Source organism: Etheostoma cragini, chromosome 5, assembly GCF_013103735.1.
Source record: "Etheostoma cragini isolate CJK2018 chromosome 5, CSU_Ecrag_1.0, whole genome shotgun sequence".
NCBI lineage: Eukaryota > Metazoa > Chordata > Actinopteri > Perciformes > Percidae > Etheostoma > Etheostoma cragini.
In genome coordinates, this window is record NC_048411.1 from 17,588,495 (window position 1) to 17,605,619 (window position 17,125).

General features: G+C 41.8%; 1 protein-coding gene across 1 annotated transcript in view; it reads left to right on the forward strand.

Annotated features, from left to right (window-relative positions):
• Positions 1-16,784, forward strand: part of lmx1bb (LIM homeobox transcription factor 1, beta b) — a 25,386-nt gene extending 8,602 nt beyond the window's left edge. The window contains exons 2-7 of the mRNA XM_034872263.1: positions 7,977-8,244; positions 10,773-10,948; positions 11,576-11,653; positions 12,035-12,101; positions 14,265-14,426; positions 15,579-16,784. Of these exons, the coding sequence (XP_034728154.1) occupies positions 7,977-8,244; positions 10,773-10,948; positions 11,576-11,653; positions 12,035-12,101; positions 14,265-14,426; positions 15,579-15,736 (909 nt within the window). The 3' untranslated portion in view covers positions 15,737-16,784. The remainder of the gene's footprint in view (positions 1-7,976; positions 8,245-10,772; positions 10,949-11,575; positions 11,654-12,034; positions 12,102-14,264; positions 14,427-15,578) is intronic.
• The last annotated feature ends 341 nt before the right edge of the window (positions 16,785-17,125 follow it).

A 17,125-nucleotide genomic window follows, 5' to 3' on the forward strand; every position in this document is an offset into this window, starting at 1 on the left:
CCCCCCCCCCCCCCCAAACTAATTTTGGGCTTTAGCTTGAATCTCTGTTAAGTAAACAGAGCCCCCTCATTTAAGCAGCCTCCATCACAATGATCTTCAGATCATCTCTGCCCATTAAAACCTGGGCAAACACTTTACTTCGCACCAATATACAACAGATTGGAGGAAGCGAAACACACAAGGGCTTTTTTTTTGTTCAGTCTTTCCCACATTGTCTCTCTTTCTCTCTTTGCTATCTATTAATCCAGTATCTTTCAGCCCTGGTAAACTCCTCAAGATGGACATGGCTTGGTTCGGGGTGGAGAGGGGTCAAGCTCCATTGGCCTCTGCACAGAGCTGTGGAATTTTTCATTAGTGCACAGCTGGGTCACAAGTGGCTCCAAAGCCGCCTTAATATTGTGTAGGCCCACAGATTAGGAGCGGAGAAAAGAAGCCAGAGCGTGATGCTCTCCACCAGACCCTGCCTTTGCATATTTGCAGACTTGTGCTTTAGAACACCTCATATTACTGTTTGTTTTATTTCTTAGACCCAGAATCTCTGGGTCAATAGTAATTATAAAGCCCTCCAATCCAAATGTTGTTTTTTAACCATTCCAGCTCTGAGTCTAGTAAGATGAGTTCATGTGTTTTCTTACAATGAAGGAAGTTAAGAATCTTAGTGTTACTTACTTTTTCATTTCATGATTTAATCCAATCTTTGAGAAATTGTTGTTATTTGGACATGAGGCTGTAATGTTTGTTTTTTATTTCCTCAAAAGCATCGTGATTTGTAGTCAACTCCTAAGTCTTATTAGAAGATAAAAAATACAAATTAAAGTTAGACGTTGTGTGTCTGTGGGCTGGTACAGTCAGCCGTAACTCTGTAACACGTGATAGCCATTACACTTATTGTAGCCATCACTCTCTCTGCTCTCCCAGCTCTTTCACTCGTCGAGCCGGCCGAGCCCTTAATGGTGGGCTCTGCTCCACCTCACGCAGATTAGCTGGGAAAGGGGCGGACAAACAGATACCCCAGCAATGGAATTGTAAAGAAATATATAAACTGGGTGCAGTTTGATTTTTACAGGTGCTTTTAATGGGGAATTTTTTCTTCTTTTTTTTTTTAGTCCAGCTCTTGGCGTCTTGCTTTTAGAGGCTCCACGCTGTAAACATGTCACATCTCCAGCGGTGATGGCCCTTACAAACTACTTCACTTACTGCAGTGACAAAAGGCAGAGCTGAGCACTTTATAACAGCCTTGCAATTCACAGTCTTTTCATGTATTTGTTCAAGGATCAACTCCACTTTGGAAACAGGTAAAAAAATAAGCAGGATAAGGAAGGGAAAAAAGCCAGAATGCATTCAAAAAATACATCTTTACAGTCATAATTCCCTCACTGATGCTGTTGCTCTGAGTATTGTTTGTTGTGAGCTCTAAAAACTGAGCCTAAATACCATGTTGCACTCATTTTACATATTCAGGAACACCAGCTGTCCAAACAGCATCGTGTGTGCCTGCCTGCCTGCTTACTCTTGTATTTAGATGTGTACTTAGCCTCCTCTGCTGCCCAATACACTGTCCTTTTCACTCCATGAGCTTTGTTCTATCTGTGTGGCTGGGGAGGATTATTTCCACACTGTTTTCCTAGTGACTCATTAGCAGATACATGTAAAGGAGAAGCGCTCGGGTCGCTTGATGCTGCAAGACAATTCTCGGCATAGCTCTGTTGCTCCCGGAGCTTTGTACGAACATGCAGTATGTACTGTAATGTTTGTGGCGTAATGTGTAGCCTTATCATATATATTTTTCATATTTAATATAGTTTGACAGCAACGGGAGTTACACCACTATTTGCATGTGTTTGAGGTTCTTGAAGTCAGTTAGAATACACACGAGCATCTCATCCTCTCCAAGCTGTATTTCAAGTGTTGAGTAATCTGGGAAACACACAGCCTCCTGGAATGAGATAATTTGAATAAAGACTCGAGGGTTAGGATTTCTTTGTGCAGCTGTGCGTTATGGCGTTATATACAGATATGGGATGTCTGTCTGGGCCGGGGACTCGCCTGACGGAGCCTTGCATTCCAGCGCATAGGAGCTCATGCTGCCATAGAAATCAAGTGGCCATATTTATTTTCACAACAGCGGACGTGCGGGATAGATGATCCTGGAAACACCTCGCTCCACACTTACTGTAGCCAGTGTCTTTTTACAGACTCACTATAGTTCTGCTCAGCAGCTATTACTAAGTGTGTTCCCCTCTGAGATGCAGGGCAGGTGCGTACGCACACACTAAACCATCGAACATGTCTCGGCGATTATCTTTGCTATGCCAAGTGCAATCAGCTCGTCTCATTCCTCCCCTGGTAGCACGCAGGCAGCCGGTTGGTGCGCTCCAGTGCGGGGAACAAGCAGGACCCTGTGGCCAGAGCTGTGTGATGAAGAAGGCACCTTTGGGCCATTAGTGGTGTACACTTCTCCCGTTAATGTGTTTTACTTTTACCTGCTGGGAGTTTAATTAAAAAACAAAGAGCCTGAATTTAAAGGCCATTATTATGCTAATGTAGTAAGCACAGGATGGTGATTAAGCTGCTTTTAGAGCTGACTGGAGCTGGCCCTTGGGAGCAGAAGGATGGCACTTTTTATTTGGCTTCATTACTCTCTATGAATCTATGCTCCAAAGAGAAACGCTGATACTACGAAACAAGGTCAGCTACTGAGATCGTTTATGAAGACAGCGTTATCGGCCTACTTTTTTTGTCCTGTGCTCCTTGCGTGGACTGAAAGTTTGTTTTCATTTTCCAGAGAAAGAATGAATCCGGATATGCTTTAGTTGCTATTTTGTACACATGCACAGCCAAAGTACTTTTTTTGGAGTCTACTTTTATCATTTGTCCCTCTGCAAGTAATCAAAAGCTTCTATTAGCTAAATTCAGCTTGCTATTTTTAGGCCAGTGTGGGCAGCGTCTAAGGTCTGCTGCTTTGATAGAGGACAACAGGACCATACATGACAAAGTCATTTTCATGATGTTTGAGACAAAGTTAAAAAAAGGTTTACCTTCAACATCTGGGCATCAAATGTTTTCCACTTAAGCTGAAGCTCTTGATGCTGTTGCTGCAGTCATTTTCACAGTCTAAGGCGTGTCTCCGGAGGAGCTGAGAAGTGGCTGCTCAACAGTGAGGAGACAGATATGTTTGTTGTCTTTCCAGACAGCAAGATTCCAACTGGAAATCATGAACAAGACATTACCTATTCATTAAATGTGGTTAACATTTTCTTTAAGGTATGTGAAGGAAGGAATAGTTTTGGACTTTAAGAACTTCTAAAACAGATATACTTGAAAATATCTGTTTGGTAAGTATATAGTTACAGCAAGCCGCCAGTTAACTTAGCTTAGCATAGCATAAAATCCAATCTTTACGCAAAGCTAAGCTAACCGACAAATACGAGTCGTACACATTTTCTAATAAAACTCCTGGCAAGAAAGCAAATATGCATATTTCCCAAAATGTTAAACTATTGCTTTAAAGTTTCTACACACCTGCTTAAAGTCTTTGGACTAAGCTAACCGGCTGCTTGCTGAGGCCATATAGTCAGCCAACAAATGTCACAGTTGTATCAGTCAATGTGAATATGTGTATTTCCCCCAACGTTGAACTATTCTGCTAAGACTCCCATCTGCTGTAAAAGCAATGAAACATTTGAATAGTCTGTTGAGAAAACACTGATTTGAGATGTAGCCACTAAATCAGGAAGTATCAAGCGTTGCAGGGCTTGACCAATTGGTCCACGTGCCCTCCATCCTGCCCGAGGCCCTTGTCTGACCTACCTCCCAGGCCTCATCTCTCACCTCGCCCATGGCCACAGGTTTCCTGCTCAAACACCGGAGCCCATCTTCAAAGTAATAGCTTACAGCTGCTGCCTGGGTAATCCTCATCCCCACTGTCTTTGAAGCGATTCGGTGACATAATAGCCCAGGCTATTCTTCCCTTAATTGTTATGGTGTTTCTCAGAGTGTTGTTCAATAGCAAAAGGGGGGAAGTAGATGAGACTGTTGCATGTGTTGCTAAATGTAGCATGATTATCAAGCGCCATAAGGCGCTCCATACTCTCCCCTCCTCCCCAGCTCTTCTCTCTCTTATTCTTCTGGGTTTTCTTTTATCCCGCCCAGTCCTCCTGATGCTTATCACTGCGGCAGAAGCATTAAATGTAATGTCTGTAGAAGGGAAATCATTGGCAACATGTGGTGAGAGCTTAAGATGTTGTCACACTTTAAGTTGCCTATAATCTGTTCAAAGGGAGAGTGCATAGTTCTCCAAAGTGCCTGGAAAAAAGGGGGGAAGAAGAAGAAGAAGAGCAGCCGAGAGGCCGAAGTCTCTCAGCTGCACTTGGCTTGGCTGAAGTGTTCATCAGACAACATAACTGTCGGTCCCCGTTGGCTTTTGTCTCCTTCACAATGCCCTTTTTTTTTGTTCTTGTCTGTGTTTTTATTCCGCATTTGCTAAGAAACACAGCATTACAAGGCTCAACCGTGTGATAATCTGTCACGGAGAGGAAGAGAGAGCCATAGATAACGTGAGAAAGAACCGACAGGGGATTACAGGTACGTGGACACAGGATTAAAAAGAGAGACGTAATGATTCCTCGGGGAGAGAGGTATGGGCTCTTTTTTCCTTTCATTTATGAGTCCAGTTCTGGGGAGGCCTTGGGTAAATATTGACACTTCTCTCTGCTTGAGATGCGGCCATTGATCCACACAGGAGGAGTCTCATCACTTGATCTGTGCGCTCAGGTGTGGGAGGAGGAAAAAGCGAGAGCTGGGGGGGGGGGCATGGGTTGACATGCTGGTGGTCTTCTTTGTGGTGTCTTTTATACACAGACTAGCTTAAAAGGATCTGATCAGCTGGCCTCTGCGACACTGAGAGTCATGTTACCCGAGCAGCTGAACTTCCAGAAAGTGGATTTGAGGTGATTCCAGGTCTTAGAGTGGTGGGTCACTGGGATCAAGTAGAAGCAGAACGTGATAAATGATCACCAAAATCACTTTCAAGTCTGATTCCACTCACACCTACAGCACTTTGATATCTGATCAATATATATCTGATATATAAAATCATCATTTACATCATCGGCTCGGTCTCCTGTTGGCCCCTCTAGCCTTGTCCTGAAAACCACTAATCAGGTAATGTTGGGGAGGTTGAATGGCGTGCCTCCCCCTGGTCAACCTTCACTGCTCACACAGTGGTGTTGTTTTAAAGAGCATTCTTTAGCAGCTGAACTTGGAAAGGTATTAAAGTGGGATTAGGCTCCTCCACAATCCACTGCTTGTGTCATTCAGGGAGTTTGTGTTCTCTTCTCCCCACTGCCACCTCCCCACTCCTCCTCTGTTTGATTGTGGCTAGCCGCAGGAGTGGGACTGACTGTGCCTTTCAAAGGAGAGGGGTAGGGTTAAATCCCTAGTCCACTGCTCCCTGCTAATTCTCCTTGTTCCTTAGAGAAGGATTTACTTCTGCTGCCAGCTTCTCAAAGGCCTTCTCTGCCCATCCGAAAAGTCGCCGTTGCCTTCCTGCGGAGGTGTGGTTGCCATAGAAGGGGCGTCACGCATGGCTATTCCATCTGAGCCCCGCTGAGAATGGGGACCGGGGCCTGAAAACAGGCAGAAAGTCCGGATTAGACCTGAGTACAAAGCAGGACAGGAAGATTCCAGAAGGGACGAATAGGAATTACAGCAGCAAAAATAATGCAAAGTGACAGAGAGGGGAAATAGAAAAATAATGGCTTACAAGATTAGACGCGGCGAGGAGAAAGAAGAAAGGAAAGAGGGCTGAATGAGAATGTTTTCATCTAGATGAGAAGATTTGAGAGAGCGGTCGTAGTTGAATGCGGGGCCCTGGACGTATCAAAACCGCGCTAACAAGTCATTTCCTCAACTTTTTGCTCTCTTTCTTAGCTCTAAGCCGGCAATCATTAGCTAAACATTAGAGTCAGAGCTGGGAACTCATCTTGACAGATTCATCACCTCTTTTCCCTGATCCCAGCATGTAACTCACTAATCCCTCTAAAAACTAGAATCAAGTCCCTGAATGTTGGGTTTATCTTTATGAGAGTGTCTCCATGTAAGATTTCCTTCTTTCATTGAATTTTCTGATTTCTTTTTTTATTAGCAGTGTTATTCTTGTCTTTTGTTTTTTAGCGTCTAAACTTGGCAGTTTGTTTAGAAGACGGATCCAGGTTGGCAGGTCACTTAAACCACAACCCTGCTTGTTTGAGAAACATGCCAAACTTGGTTTGCAGGGGATTATCCTTGAGGTTTTTCCATAGTTGAATAATAATCTTCTTAACTTATTGTAATAAATGAAAGATTAAAGGATTTCATGAACCCTGTGGGTGCCGGCTTCTGATATCTATGTTGTTTTGTTGCTGCATGATTGTTAAAATAAAGAAGAAAAGAAATCAGATGCTATAAATGCCGTTTGCCGGCGCCGGATACAGGTGGTGGTCATAATGGACGGAGCTAGCGCAATAATCTATCAATTGATGGGCTGTAATTAAGATTACATAAAATCAGATGCTGATCTGATGATTAGAAGCAATTATTTTAGAAAGCTGCATAGATAGCAACACAAAGCGAGCTATCAAGTTTCCAGCGTGCATACAGCTGCTCATACGCTTACACTTACACGTGTGAACACGCACACACACACACACACACACACACACAACACACCGTATCAGTACTCAATCAGCACCTATAACAGCATTACCATAACAAAACCATCCTTTGGTTTCCCTCCGCTCATATTTACACATTATATTCATCACTATCGCTCATCCCTGTCCCGAAACCACCCGATGATGTAAATTGCTCCTATTGCTGCCTCCCTGCCTTGCACAATGAAATAGATGTTCGCCACAAATACATAGGCAGTTGCCAGCTGTCTTCCAGACCAGGGCAAACAAAGAGGCCACTAATAAATCCAGCTTTACGGCTGGACAAGATCAACCACACTCCCTGCCTTCTTGCTCCATTTAATGTGGCTTCCTCTGAACAACAGAAAATAAATTAAATGCCTCTCAAGCAGCAATAAAACAATGCAAACATCTTCCTGAAAGGATATAAAAGAAGATGGAGGTGTTGTCTAGGAAATGGTGATGGAGGCAGTGTTGCGACATAGAGGCATGATATTAGACAGAAGGATTAAATATGAAGAGACCAGAGGGCAGCCCAGTAGTTAGCTATGAATCATGGCCTCTGATATGCTCTATATCGGATGCATATAGATAGACGTGGATAGGAAAGAAATGTGTAAATGGACCACAAAGTCTTGATTGGGATCATCAGGTTTTGGGTGATCACAGCACTAGAAAATGACCCAGCCTCCTTTTTAGATTTGTGAGGGGGTTTGGCTAGCCATGACTGAGCTTGCCTGGAATGACATGGGGTGGGCCCACCCTAGAAATTTTAACAGATGAGTTGCTGCCAAAAGGAGTCACCGCCTTGGCTGCCCACAGGATCAGCAAGCCAACTTGACTCTTAGTCAAAAAGACCCCTGATGGGCAACTCAAGAACAGAGAGCTACAGGACAAAATAAAGCCATGGGACTTGGGCATTATATGGCTTATCATTTCTGCTTTTTATTTGTAAGACATAAAGTGTGTTGCTTCTTTTCCTAAAAGTTACATAGGCTTACTTTAAAGGGATCCTAACTTTAGCTGAAAAAGCAGCCATTGGGGCCAGAAGTCCCAATTTTAGGCATTATTTAGTGTCCCAAAAAAGGAGTTAGTTCACATTCATCGCTTCCATTTTTTTTTTAATGTTAAGATGTTTTGGTCAGATTGGTCTTACCCTTTATTAATGATTTATTGTAATAATCATTCACTCTCAGACATTTTCCGAGACTGGTTCGGATGATCGATGCATAGACGTTTCAAATTTGTTGCTGATGTGGCTGACATAGTGTTGCCTTTAAACAACAGAAATGTCTCTGTCATCAGCACAACTACAATCATCGTTCTCTCTCGTTCTCTAGGTTGTTTGCGACCAAGTGCAGTGGCTGCATGGAGAAGATCGCCCCCACAGAGTTTGTGATGCGCGCCCTGGAATGCGTCTACCACCTGAACTGCTTCTGCTGCTGCGTGTGCGACCGGCAGCTGAGGAAGGGGGACGAGTTTGTCCTGAAGGAGGGTCAGCTGCTGTGCAAGATTGACTATGAGAGGGAGAAGGACTTACTCAGCTCGGTTAGCCCGGATGACTCAGACTCAGGTGAGCCCCATGCACCCTTTCACACCAGAGTGAGAACAACACGGCGGTGCCATCATCATATGGCACCACAGTGTTGTATTCTGTATGCTCGGTTCCATCACAGTGGTAGCCAACATAGAGATAGTGATTGAATCTACCTAGTAGCGGTTGGGGCAAAAAATTGATTCTCGTACGTATTGTGATATTTTTGCGGACCACTTCTAAAAAAAATTATTTTGCCTAGAGTCAATGTTTTTTTAATTATTAAAAACAAAAACAAAAATTGATTCATCTTAATATTTTCTGTTCATATGGTACCGCCAACAGGGACTACATCATATCTGTTTCCAGCAAAACGGAGCAAAAGCAGGAAATGCAGAAAATCCCTGTACTTCTTTACAAATGAAATGAATGTCAGACTGACATTTGATGGGCGTTCTACAATTAGTTTTCATAAATGTCTCATTATATTCATGTAATCCCTCTAGAAGTGTATAATTCAATTTTTGTTTTTGTTAAAGAAGGAAAAGAAAATTGCAGAACTCAATACTATCAAATCGCAATATGTCTAGAATTCCAATTAATGAAAATCCTAATATAAACTGTATGTATCGTGAAAGAATTGAATCGGGACAACAGCATATCTTCTCAGCTCTACTAACTGGATTTAGTTTGTAATATTAAAAGGAAAAGAACAATATTAATTTGTCCTTCAACTAGTTGCCAGATCATTTGCTGAACATCTGAGATTATTCAGGTAGCTTGCACGCAGCCTAGGCAGTAAAAACTTTTAAAAATACGGCTCCATCTGCAGCTTTTCAATGGCGGATTTTGTAGCATTCTATAGTAATTTAAGCGGGTTGGTTTATGATACAGTAGGAAGTGGAAACAGGACGAAGCCAAGCCACCCTGTATTAATGGCTCTCCATGCGTGGGCAGGATCTGGTGCTGGAAAGAATTAAATCACTGTATCATGGTGAGTGACAGAGGGATTTGGGGCCTTTCTGCAGAAAGCCTGCGCCCCAGCTCTTATCAGCTCCAGTGTTCCTCGCCTATAGCCTCCACACACAATGAGGCATCTCGCCAAACCTCACTGTTCACCACCATCTGGCTCACATTTAGACATGCACAAAAGCGAGGGAATTTGTCAAATACATCTGTGCCTGTGTCAACTTTTGTCAACTTGTGGGAATATTTGCTCTGCGTCTTCCTCGCTTTCGTGTCCCGGTGCGTCGCACAGGCATGTCTTTTGTGCATCTCTACACATTTCAAGATGGAGAAAATGTTGACATGAAGGTTGACATGAAGGAGGTTAACCTCGGCATGTGGCAGACCAAATGTAGGTTTTCGGAGGAGAAATCTATATACTTATCAGAAGCAGATAACAGGAGACACTGAGTCATCATGTATGGTTCTCTTTACAGCATCAAGACCCCAAAATTATTGGTATTCATTAACAACACAGCCGGTTTACATTTGGAAACACTTGTTTTCAGCTCCACATTGAAGTAGAATTTAGGTTGTTTTTTTTGTCAATCATTTATTTTTCCTGTTATGTTTCCAATGGCTTTGTGGCATTTGTGGCAGGTGAAACTTAATTAAGTTACATATTTCATGATACATTCAGTATGTCATGCCACTTTAATTTACCCACCAACTGTTTTAAAATCAGAGGCAAAAGTAATTATGATTTTTTTACTTTTATTTACCCTCAAAAGAGGACACACTTGGACGATACAGTGTGTGTAACAGGTTTTCAAGTTTCACATTGTTTTCATGCTCCGACAGTATATAAAATGCATCATCACTGCATTCAATTTTAGACTTACTCTTGAAGTAAGGAATTGTTCTGGGGCAGTATTGAATACGTAGTTTTTGTATGTAATAGCTGCAAACAGCAAGCTGGTGTTGACGTAAAACAAAATAAATAACAGCCATTGTCTTAATAACCGAAATCAAATTACAGGTATATGTTTTAATGACACGTTGTAGAATGGAAGCATAGAAATGGCACCCACTTTACTTCCCCAAACTATAATACCCTGCTTCTGACATTAAAAAACTAGCAAGTATGAAAGTTGTCATTATAGGTCTGAAATAGAGAGATAAAAATGGGTTTTTCTTTCTGTGTCACAGGAGATGCATTTCCCACATGTACTCGTGTTGCCTTTTTCATGTTGCACTTGATGTAGGATTCTTATCAGAGATTGATTTAGTGTAAATCAGACAAAGCTGAGCGCAATACATTACATGTGACACACTGTCCAGTTCAATCACAAATGTGCATATTTCATTGTGCTCTCCGAGAGCAAGAGCCGGAGCCTTCTGTAAGTCTAATCATACATGTGACCTTTTCCTTTTTGTAATAAATTGATTACATAAGTATCAAAAACACATGTGTCTCCTTTGATTATGCACTTGTGGTGTGTGAATCTCCCGGAATGGGGAAGAACAAAAATATATTTATCAGGGGACTGTCACTGACTAAGAGGGTATAGTCGGTTCAAGCTTTTGCTGCCGATGATTTAGAAAAATGACTTTTTCTGCAGAGAAAAGTGACGATGAGGAGTTGGACATCAAGCCTGAGAAAGGCATAGGAGGCCAGGGGAAGGGGGATGATGGGAAAGATCCCAGGAGGCCGAAAAGGCCACGAACCATCCTGACCACACAACAGAGACGGGCCTTCAAGGCCTCCTTTGAGGTTTCCTCAAAGCCCTGCAGAAAGGTAAGGCAAATCTTAAAGAACCTGCAAGCAGTTTACACTAGAAAATGGGGAAACTTACTTAAGCTTTCTGAAGGGCTCCTAAGAAACCATGTGCTCTGGAGAGATGTATATATAGATATTTTTTTGTTTTTTGTTTTAGGACAAAATAAAAAAATTGTTAATCACAAAAGATAACCCGGGAGGAAAATTTATTTTTCATATATACAGTATTTATATTCCCTGGTCTCCATTTGTGGTAATGAATGCTTAGATGCTGACCACGAGCCCTTCAGTAGTTTCACAAATAAAATTCTCAAATTAAAAAAATCCCCCACCTAAGAGCTGCGCTTTGAAGTGGCAAGCAGCTTTCTGTTCTATGTTAACTGAGGCAGGCTGGTGTAACGCAGACCGCCTGCACCAAATGTCATACTGAGATAGGAGAACTGCCTCCATGGCCCGGGCCCTAAAACAGGCGCTGCACCCGGCCGAGGCTTTGAAGAGACAAAAAGCAAAGAGGTCCAAAAAAGTCACTGAAATTAAAGCAAATCAAAGAGGCAAACGTTGAGGATATGTTAAGTATTTCAGTGTGCTGTGAAAGGTTTTGTTTTGAAGTGGGATGCTGTAAATCTTTTGTCTTGCTGGTTTCAGGTGAGGGAGACGCTGGCTGCAGAGACGGGACTCAGTGTTCGGGTGGTGCAGGTCTGGTTTCAGAACCAGAGAGCTAAGGTGAGAGCACAGGATGAAATAGATGTTTATTCTGCATACAGCAGCCTTGTTCCATCTTAGAGTCCAGCTAATAAATCACCTCAACTATGTGTGTTAAACTAATTGCTGCATTCCTTTTACAAATGTGAAAAAAATATATATATAAAAAATATAAAAGCCCAAGGAGTTGCAAATCTCGCTCACTCTTGCATTAAATGTCTACGCCCTCCTCTTTTCTGATTATTATCTTGTGAAAAACCTTTGATACTTGACAATGAAGTGCACTCAGATACTGATTCTGCGCGGTTCATTTGAGGGTGAACAGCGAGGAGCATCCTTTTTAAATTAAAGAGCGCATGTTAGTTTTGGGGGTTGCTCACAACTCTGACTCCTCCGTTGCAGATGAAGAAGTTGGCAAGAAGACAGCAGCAACAACAAGAACAACAGAATTCTCAGAGACTTGGCCAAGGTACGAAACTGTACTTACCCTGCACATACAATGGGAGCTCATTGTCTCAAAGCTCTTTCTCTGGGAAACCTTTCGAGTAGCTACACAGCCACGTTTTAGTCTTTCACATTTTCAATGTTTTAAAGCCTTCCTTCACTCACTTTGTTTTCTTATTGTTACTTAATTTTGTTGTGTTAGCTTCGCTCTGCTGAATGATGCATGTGCAGAGTTTGACAATGGAAGGAGTAAAGTTTCTCTGCGCTCATCCTAAATCTAAGGTTTACGTGTACTTATGAGCAAAGGTTTCTGACATCACACCTGGAAGCCATTCTTGGTGCAGTATGCAATTTACAAAAGTTTGATGTGGAACACACATACAACATTCATAGGGTCTGGTTTTTCAATATGAGAGAAAGAGGAAATGTCATTTTTATCCAGGCAACTCTACTTCTTTGTCGGAAAAAAAAACAATCAAATAGACAGAAGTTATTATTTTAAACTATATATTTCTCAGATTGTAAAATGTGAGATTTACATGTGTTTTTTAATATGAAGCAGGTTGTGGTACCATGTAAATATTGTGAAAATATTCATCCATAGAGAAATGTAAAAAGCCCGTATTCACAAACAAACCGTCAGGACTACCGTACGGTTGTGATGGCACAGCTAGGCTATACATATGAAGAAACTGCCGCTACAATGCTGTTACAGTCGTTCCCCACCGCAATGATGCTGCTAAGACTCAGAGAGCCCAGATGAGAAAGTCCCGGAAATGCTGACCAGTCAGAGCAGACTGGGGGTTTTCGGCAGGGCGGCTTAAAGACAGTAAAACAGAGCGTTTAAGGCAAAATAACGAATACAGGTATATTCAGACAGACGATATGATAAAAAATAATGTGTTTTTTGAACATTAAAGCATGTAAACATGTTCTAGTCAAACCCAAAGTATAAACCTGAAAATAAGAATGACAGGTTCCCTTTAAAGCAAATAATTGGTATTTCATAAAACATGTCTGGAGCTGGTCTTCTAGTCATAGCAATGTATTGCTTTAAATGTTGACATCTAGCTATACATGCATGAGTACTAAAGCACTAAATCAGACAAGAGGAGCTTATTCTCTTCTTTGCGTTCTGTTGCAATATAGTCAATTGTAACTTGTGTTGTGAGAAAATAGTTCACAAATTAATGAGTTACAACATGTTGCATATACTGTATGTTACTGTGTAAACAAGAAGACTTCACATCAAAAGCAAGTCAGAAATTCTGTCTGAGAGCCAAGCAAAATGAATGGCAGACGTCATTTTGCAAAGCCACTGCAAAGGAAATTTCAGAGGGGGGATGGGCTGCAGTGATGAAACCACAAGAGTTTTGGGTCCCTCTCACAAGTCAGTTAGCCAAGAGTGGTGTTTGTGAAGGGGATTGTGGAAACCACGGGAAAGACTACTCTAGGTTTCCATGGAAATACTAACAGAGGCAAGCAAGCAATCCAGGTATTTGGATATTATTATGGCTATCTCACAAGCACCAGACTCCCTTTATTTGTGTCACGGTTTTTGCTCTGACAGTCTAAGAAAAGTGCAAAACAGAAAGAAGAGCTGCAAAGATTCCTTCATTCATCGAGTAGTTTTCGTTCTTTTTAATAAATTAGCAACCATTTTGATAATGTATTAATCGGTTTGAGTAATTTCTTCACAAAAAGAAGTAAAAATTCTCTGATTCCAGCTTCTAAAAATGTGAATACTTTCTGGTTTCTTCACTCCTCTGTGACAGTAAATTTGAGTTGTTGACAGTTAAGACATCTGGGGATATCATCTTGGGCTTTGGAAAACACTGGCTAATATTTTTCACCATTTTCTGACATTCATAGACCAAACAACTAATCGATTAATTGTGAAAATAATTGACAGATTAATCAACTAAATGAAACTCATCGTTAGGTGCAGCTCTAAAAGATTTAGGGGAGCTTGCGGATCTTAAATTACCGGGTATACATGGGAATCTACCAGGAAGAAACTGTTAATACCTACTGTTAATGCTCTCATCATCACGTTTTTCCCCTGATCCGTCCCATGTGTCTGCCCATTGTGCGTAGATACATTTACATTCTAAATCATCCCAAGGTTGTTGTTTTTTTTTCTTTTGTTTTACATTTTCTGTAATTGTCTGCTCTCCTGGCCTTGCAGAGGTAATGTCCAATCGGATGGAGGGAATGATGAACTCCTTCACACCGCTGGCTCCACCGCAGCAGCAGCTGGTCGCCATGGATCAGAACGGTTACAGCACAGACCCGTTCCAGCAGGGGCTCACCCCCCCACAGATGCCCGGGGACCACATGAACCCATATGGTGAGCATCTACCAACTCCCAACCCCCCTCACCCCCTCTACCAAAAAAATAAATAATAAAGCACACCACACACCCACTCCTACTCTAAAAAACACAGACATGCCTGTCCCTTGATCAACCTCATAGCTCCCCAGTGTGGGACATGTGTTCAGGCCACAGCTCTCCTGATTTAAGCCGCGCGATAAGACGTACGAGCAGCTTCTCCTCCCACACGAGACAACACAAACGCGCTCGTAAGCCATTGGGTTTTGAAGATGGTTTTCTTAAATGTGTTTAATATGGTTTTATCTCTCTGCCTCCACTACTGAGACATGCACTGTTACTGATGATGTTTTCCAATGGTGGTGAAAAACATGTGGTCAGTGTAGGACAGCTTGAGATGAAGTGCACTCCAGACAATGAGTGAGGGTTGTGTGAGCTAATGAATCAGAATGGGAAAACAACAAGTCCCTGATTTCTGTGTGATACGGGGAAGAATTAAAATGCAAAGAAGGAGCAGGGGGGATGAGTCAATCAAGTGTTAGTCCACAGGATGTAACTGGAATAACACATTTCTGAGTGATGTCCTCAACAAGCCCCAGAGGGACCATTTCCTGAAGTTCATAACTTCCTTATAATTTGCCTCCATTTAGTTCATCTCGGTAGTAAGAGACCAAATCCCCAGTCTCATCACTCCTTTGGTTTGGGGAAAAGAACAATATTGGCAAGGCATTAAAAGATATGTCTCAAAACACTGTCCCCATTTTGTGCAACACTATCATTAAGATCCAGAGTGTAATAAAGTTAACTATTCCCTCCAGAGAAATAACATGTTGAGGTTTTATGAAAGGCGGAAGCGGTTGCTATTAACCAGATCTTTTAGGAGGATGCCCCTTGTTTACATGCTCCCTCATACACCACAATTGTCCCAGCGAGGGCAGCAAAAAGTGAGCTTTGATATCTTTGATATAACAAAACAGCTCTCCTAGTTGTGATGACACACAACAGCCATTTCTCAAAGTGACTATTAGTAATTATAATTTCCCAAAGCAGCAATAAATCTGAAATACAAGATTGCATTGATTTCACAGTCAGAGTGGGGTGTTGTTTTGTCGAATGACGCCTCTGCCACCGAATCCTGAGGGTCTGATCTCTGTGTCATTCTCTCTGCAGGTAATGATTCCGCATTCCATGACATAGACAGCGACACGTCTTTAACCAGCCTCAGTGACTGCTTCATGGCATCGTCGGACGTCAACTCCATGCAAGCCCGTGTGGGGAACCCCATCGACCGCCTCTACTCCATGCAGAACTCTTACTTTGCATCATGAAAGAGAAGAGTGAAACACATCAGCACAGAATAAACTGCCCATCTCAACCTAAAGCGCGATGGCCAGGAGTTTCCACACCAACACGGACACGACACAAGAAAACCTCACAGTAGCTCCTGGTTATGTGCTAAAAGCTTACTCAAAGATAGTTAAAAAAAACACATGTTGTAGGACAGTGAAGATTCCTGGGGGGGGACTTAAATTTTGTTTAGAGATTTTTAGGATTGCTTATCTGTCACAGGAGATGCTCTTTGTTCCTTTAAAGAAAAACGTAGTAGATATTGAAGCCACTGATTACACACCCTCAAAACCAAATAACACAGTGAATTTACAAAGTGCATGATCAATTGTAAACTAAAACTTTTTGTAAGCCCCCCGCCCTTTGTTAAGATGTGGTGTTTGGACTGTTTCTTCTTTCCACTACATGGATTTCCATGTTCACCGTTAGCATTTTGATCACTTTCAATAGGTTTAGATATTGTGTTGATAGTAAATAGGTGCAGCATGTCTGCAAGAGTGACTGTACAGTTGTGTATGTATGAGAGTTTGTGGTGAGAAAGAATTGTTTAGAGGAGAAAAAAAGGCGGAGAATTTGTTGGACAAGTAGGATCAGTAAAGTGTAAATACTTTCCCCAGGCAAATTGGATGTGCATGTTACAAAATGGAAAGCATTCTATTTATTTAACTATAACAGGCTCTTGAAGGTGCATATTAAAACTGAAAAGCTTTATTTAAAAAGGAGAGCATTTTTTGTTGTTGTTGAGCAATTAGTGAGTTCATGAGTGTCACAGCTCATTTGTATGCCTTTTTAATATGAAGATTAACCCTTTTGTTTCATTTTTTTTTTCTTCAGCCAAGCTGTAAATGAGCAATGTTGCTATTTATTTCGTACAGACCATAAACCTTATGTTGTCATTGTCATATGTGCATTCTCAAAATGTTAAAGTTGCTAATTGACCAAAGTTGACTGGTTTGATGAATAAACAATGTCTTTCTCCTGATAACATTAAATAAATGCCATTCAGTCATCATTCATATGGTAAACCTGTCGAGTCCCAAAATGTCACCTGCTTCGGTAAACAGCCTTTTTTAATAGTTCATTACAGGGGCTCTGTTAGCCAAGTTAGTGGCGTGGCTCAAGGGTTGGCCTATTGGATGGATTGCCACCAAAGTTGGTACGCACATTCATTTTCCACAAAGGATTTGATCCTAATGACTTTGGTTATCCCCTGATTTTCCTCTTGCACCAATGCTTTCAAAGACATTCCCATCGGCGGTACATGTGTTTAGTGCTACTATAAGTTAGCATGCTAACCCTCTGAACCAAGATGGTGAACATGGTAAACATACATACTTACTAGACAACAGCATGTTAACATTGTTGTTACT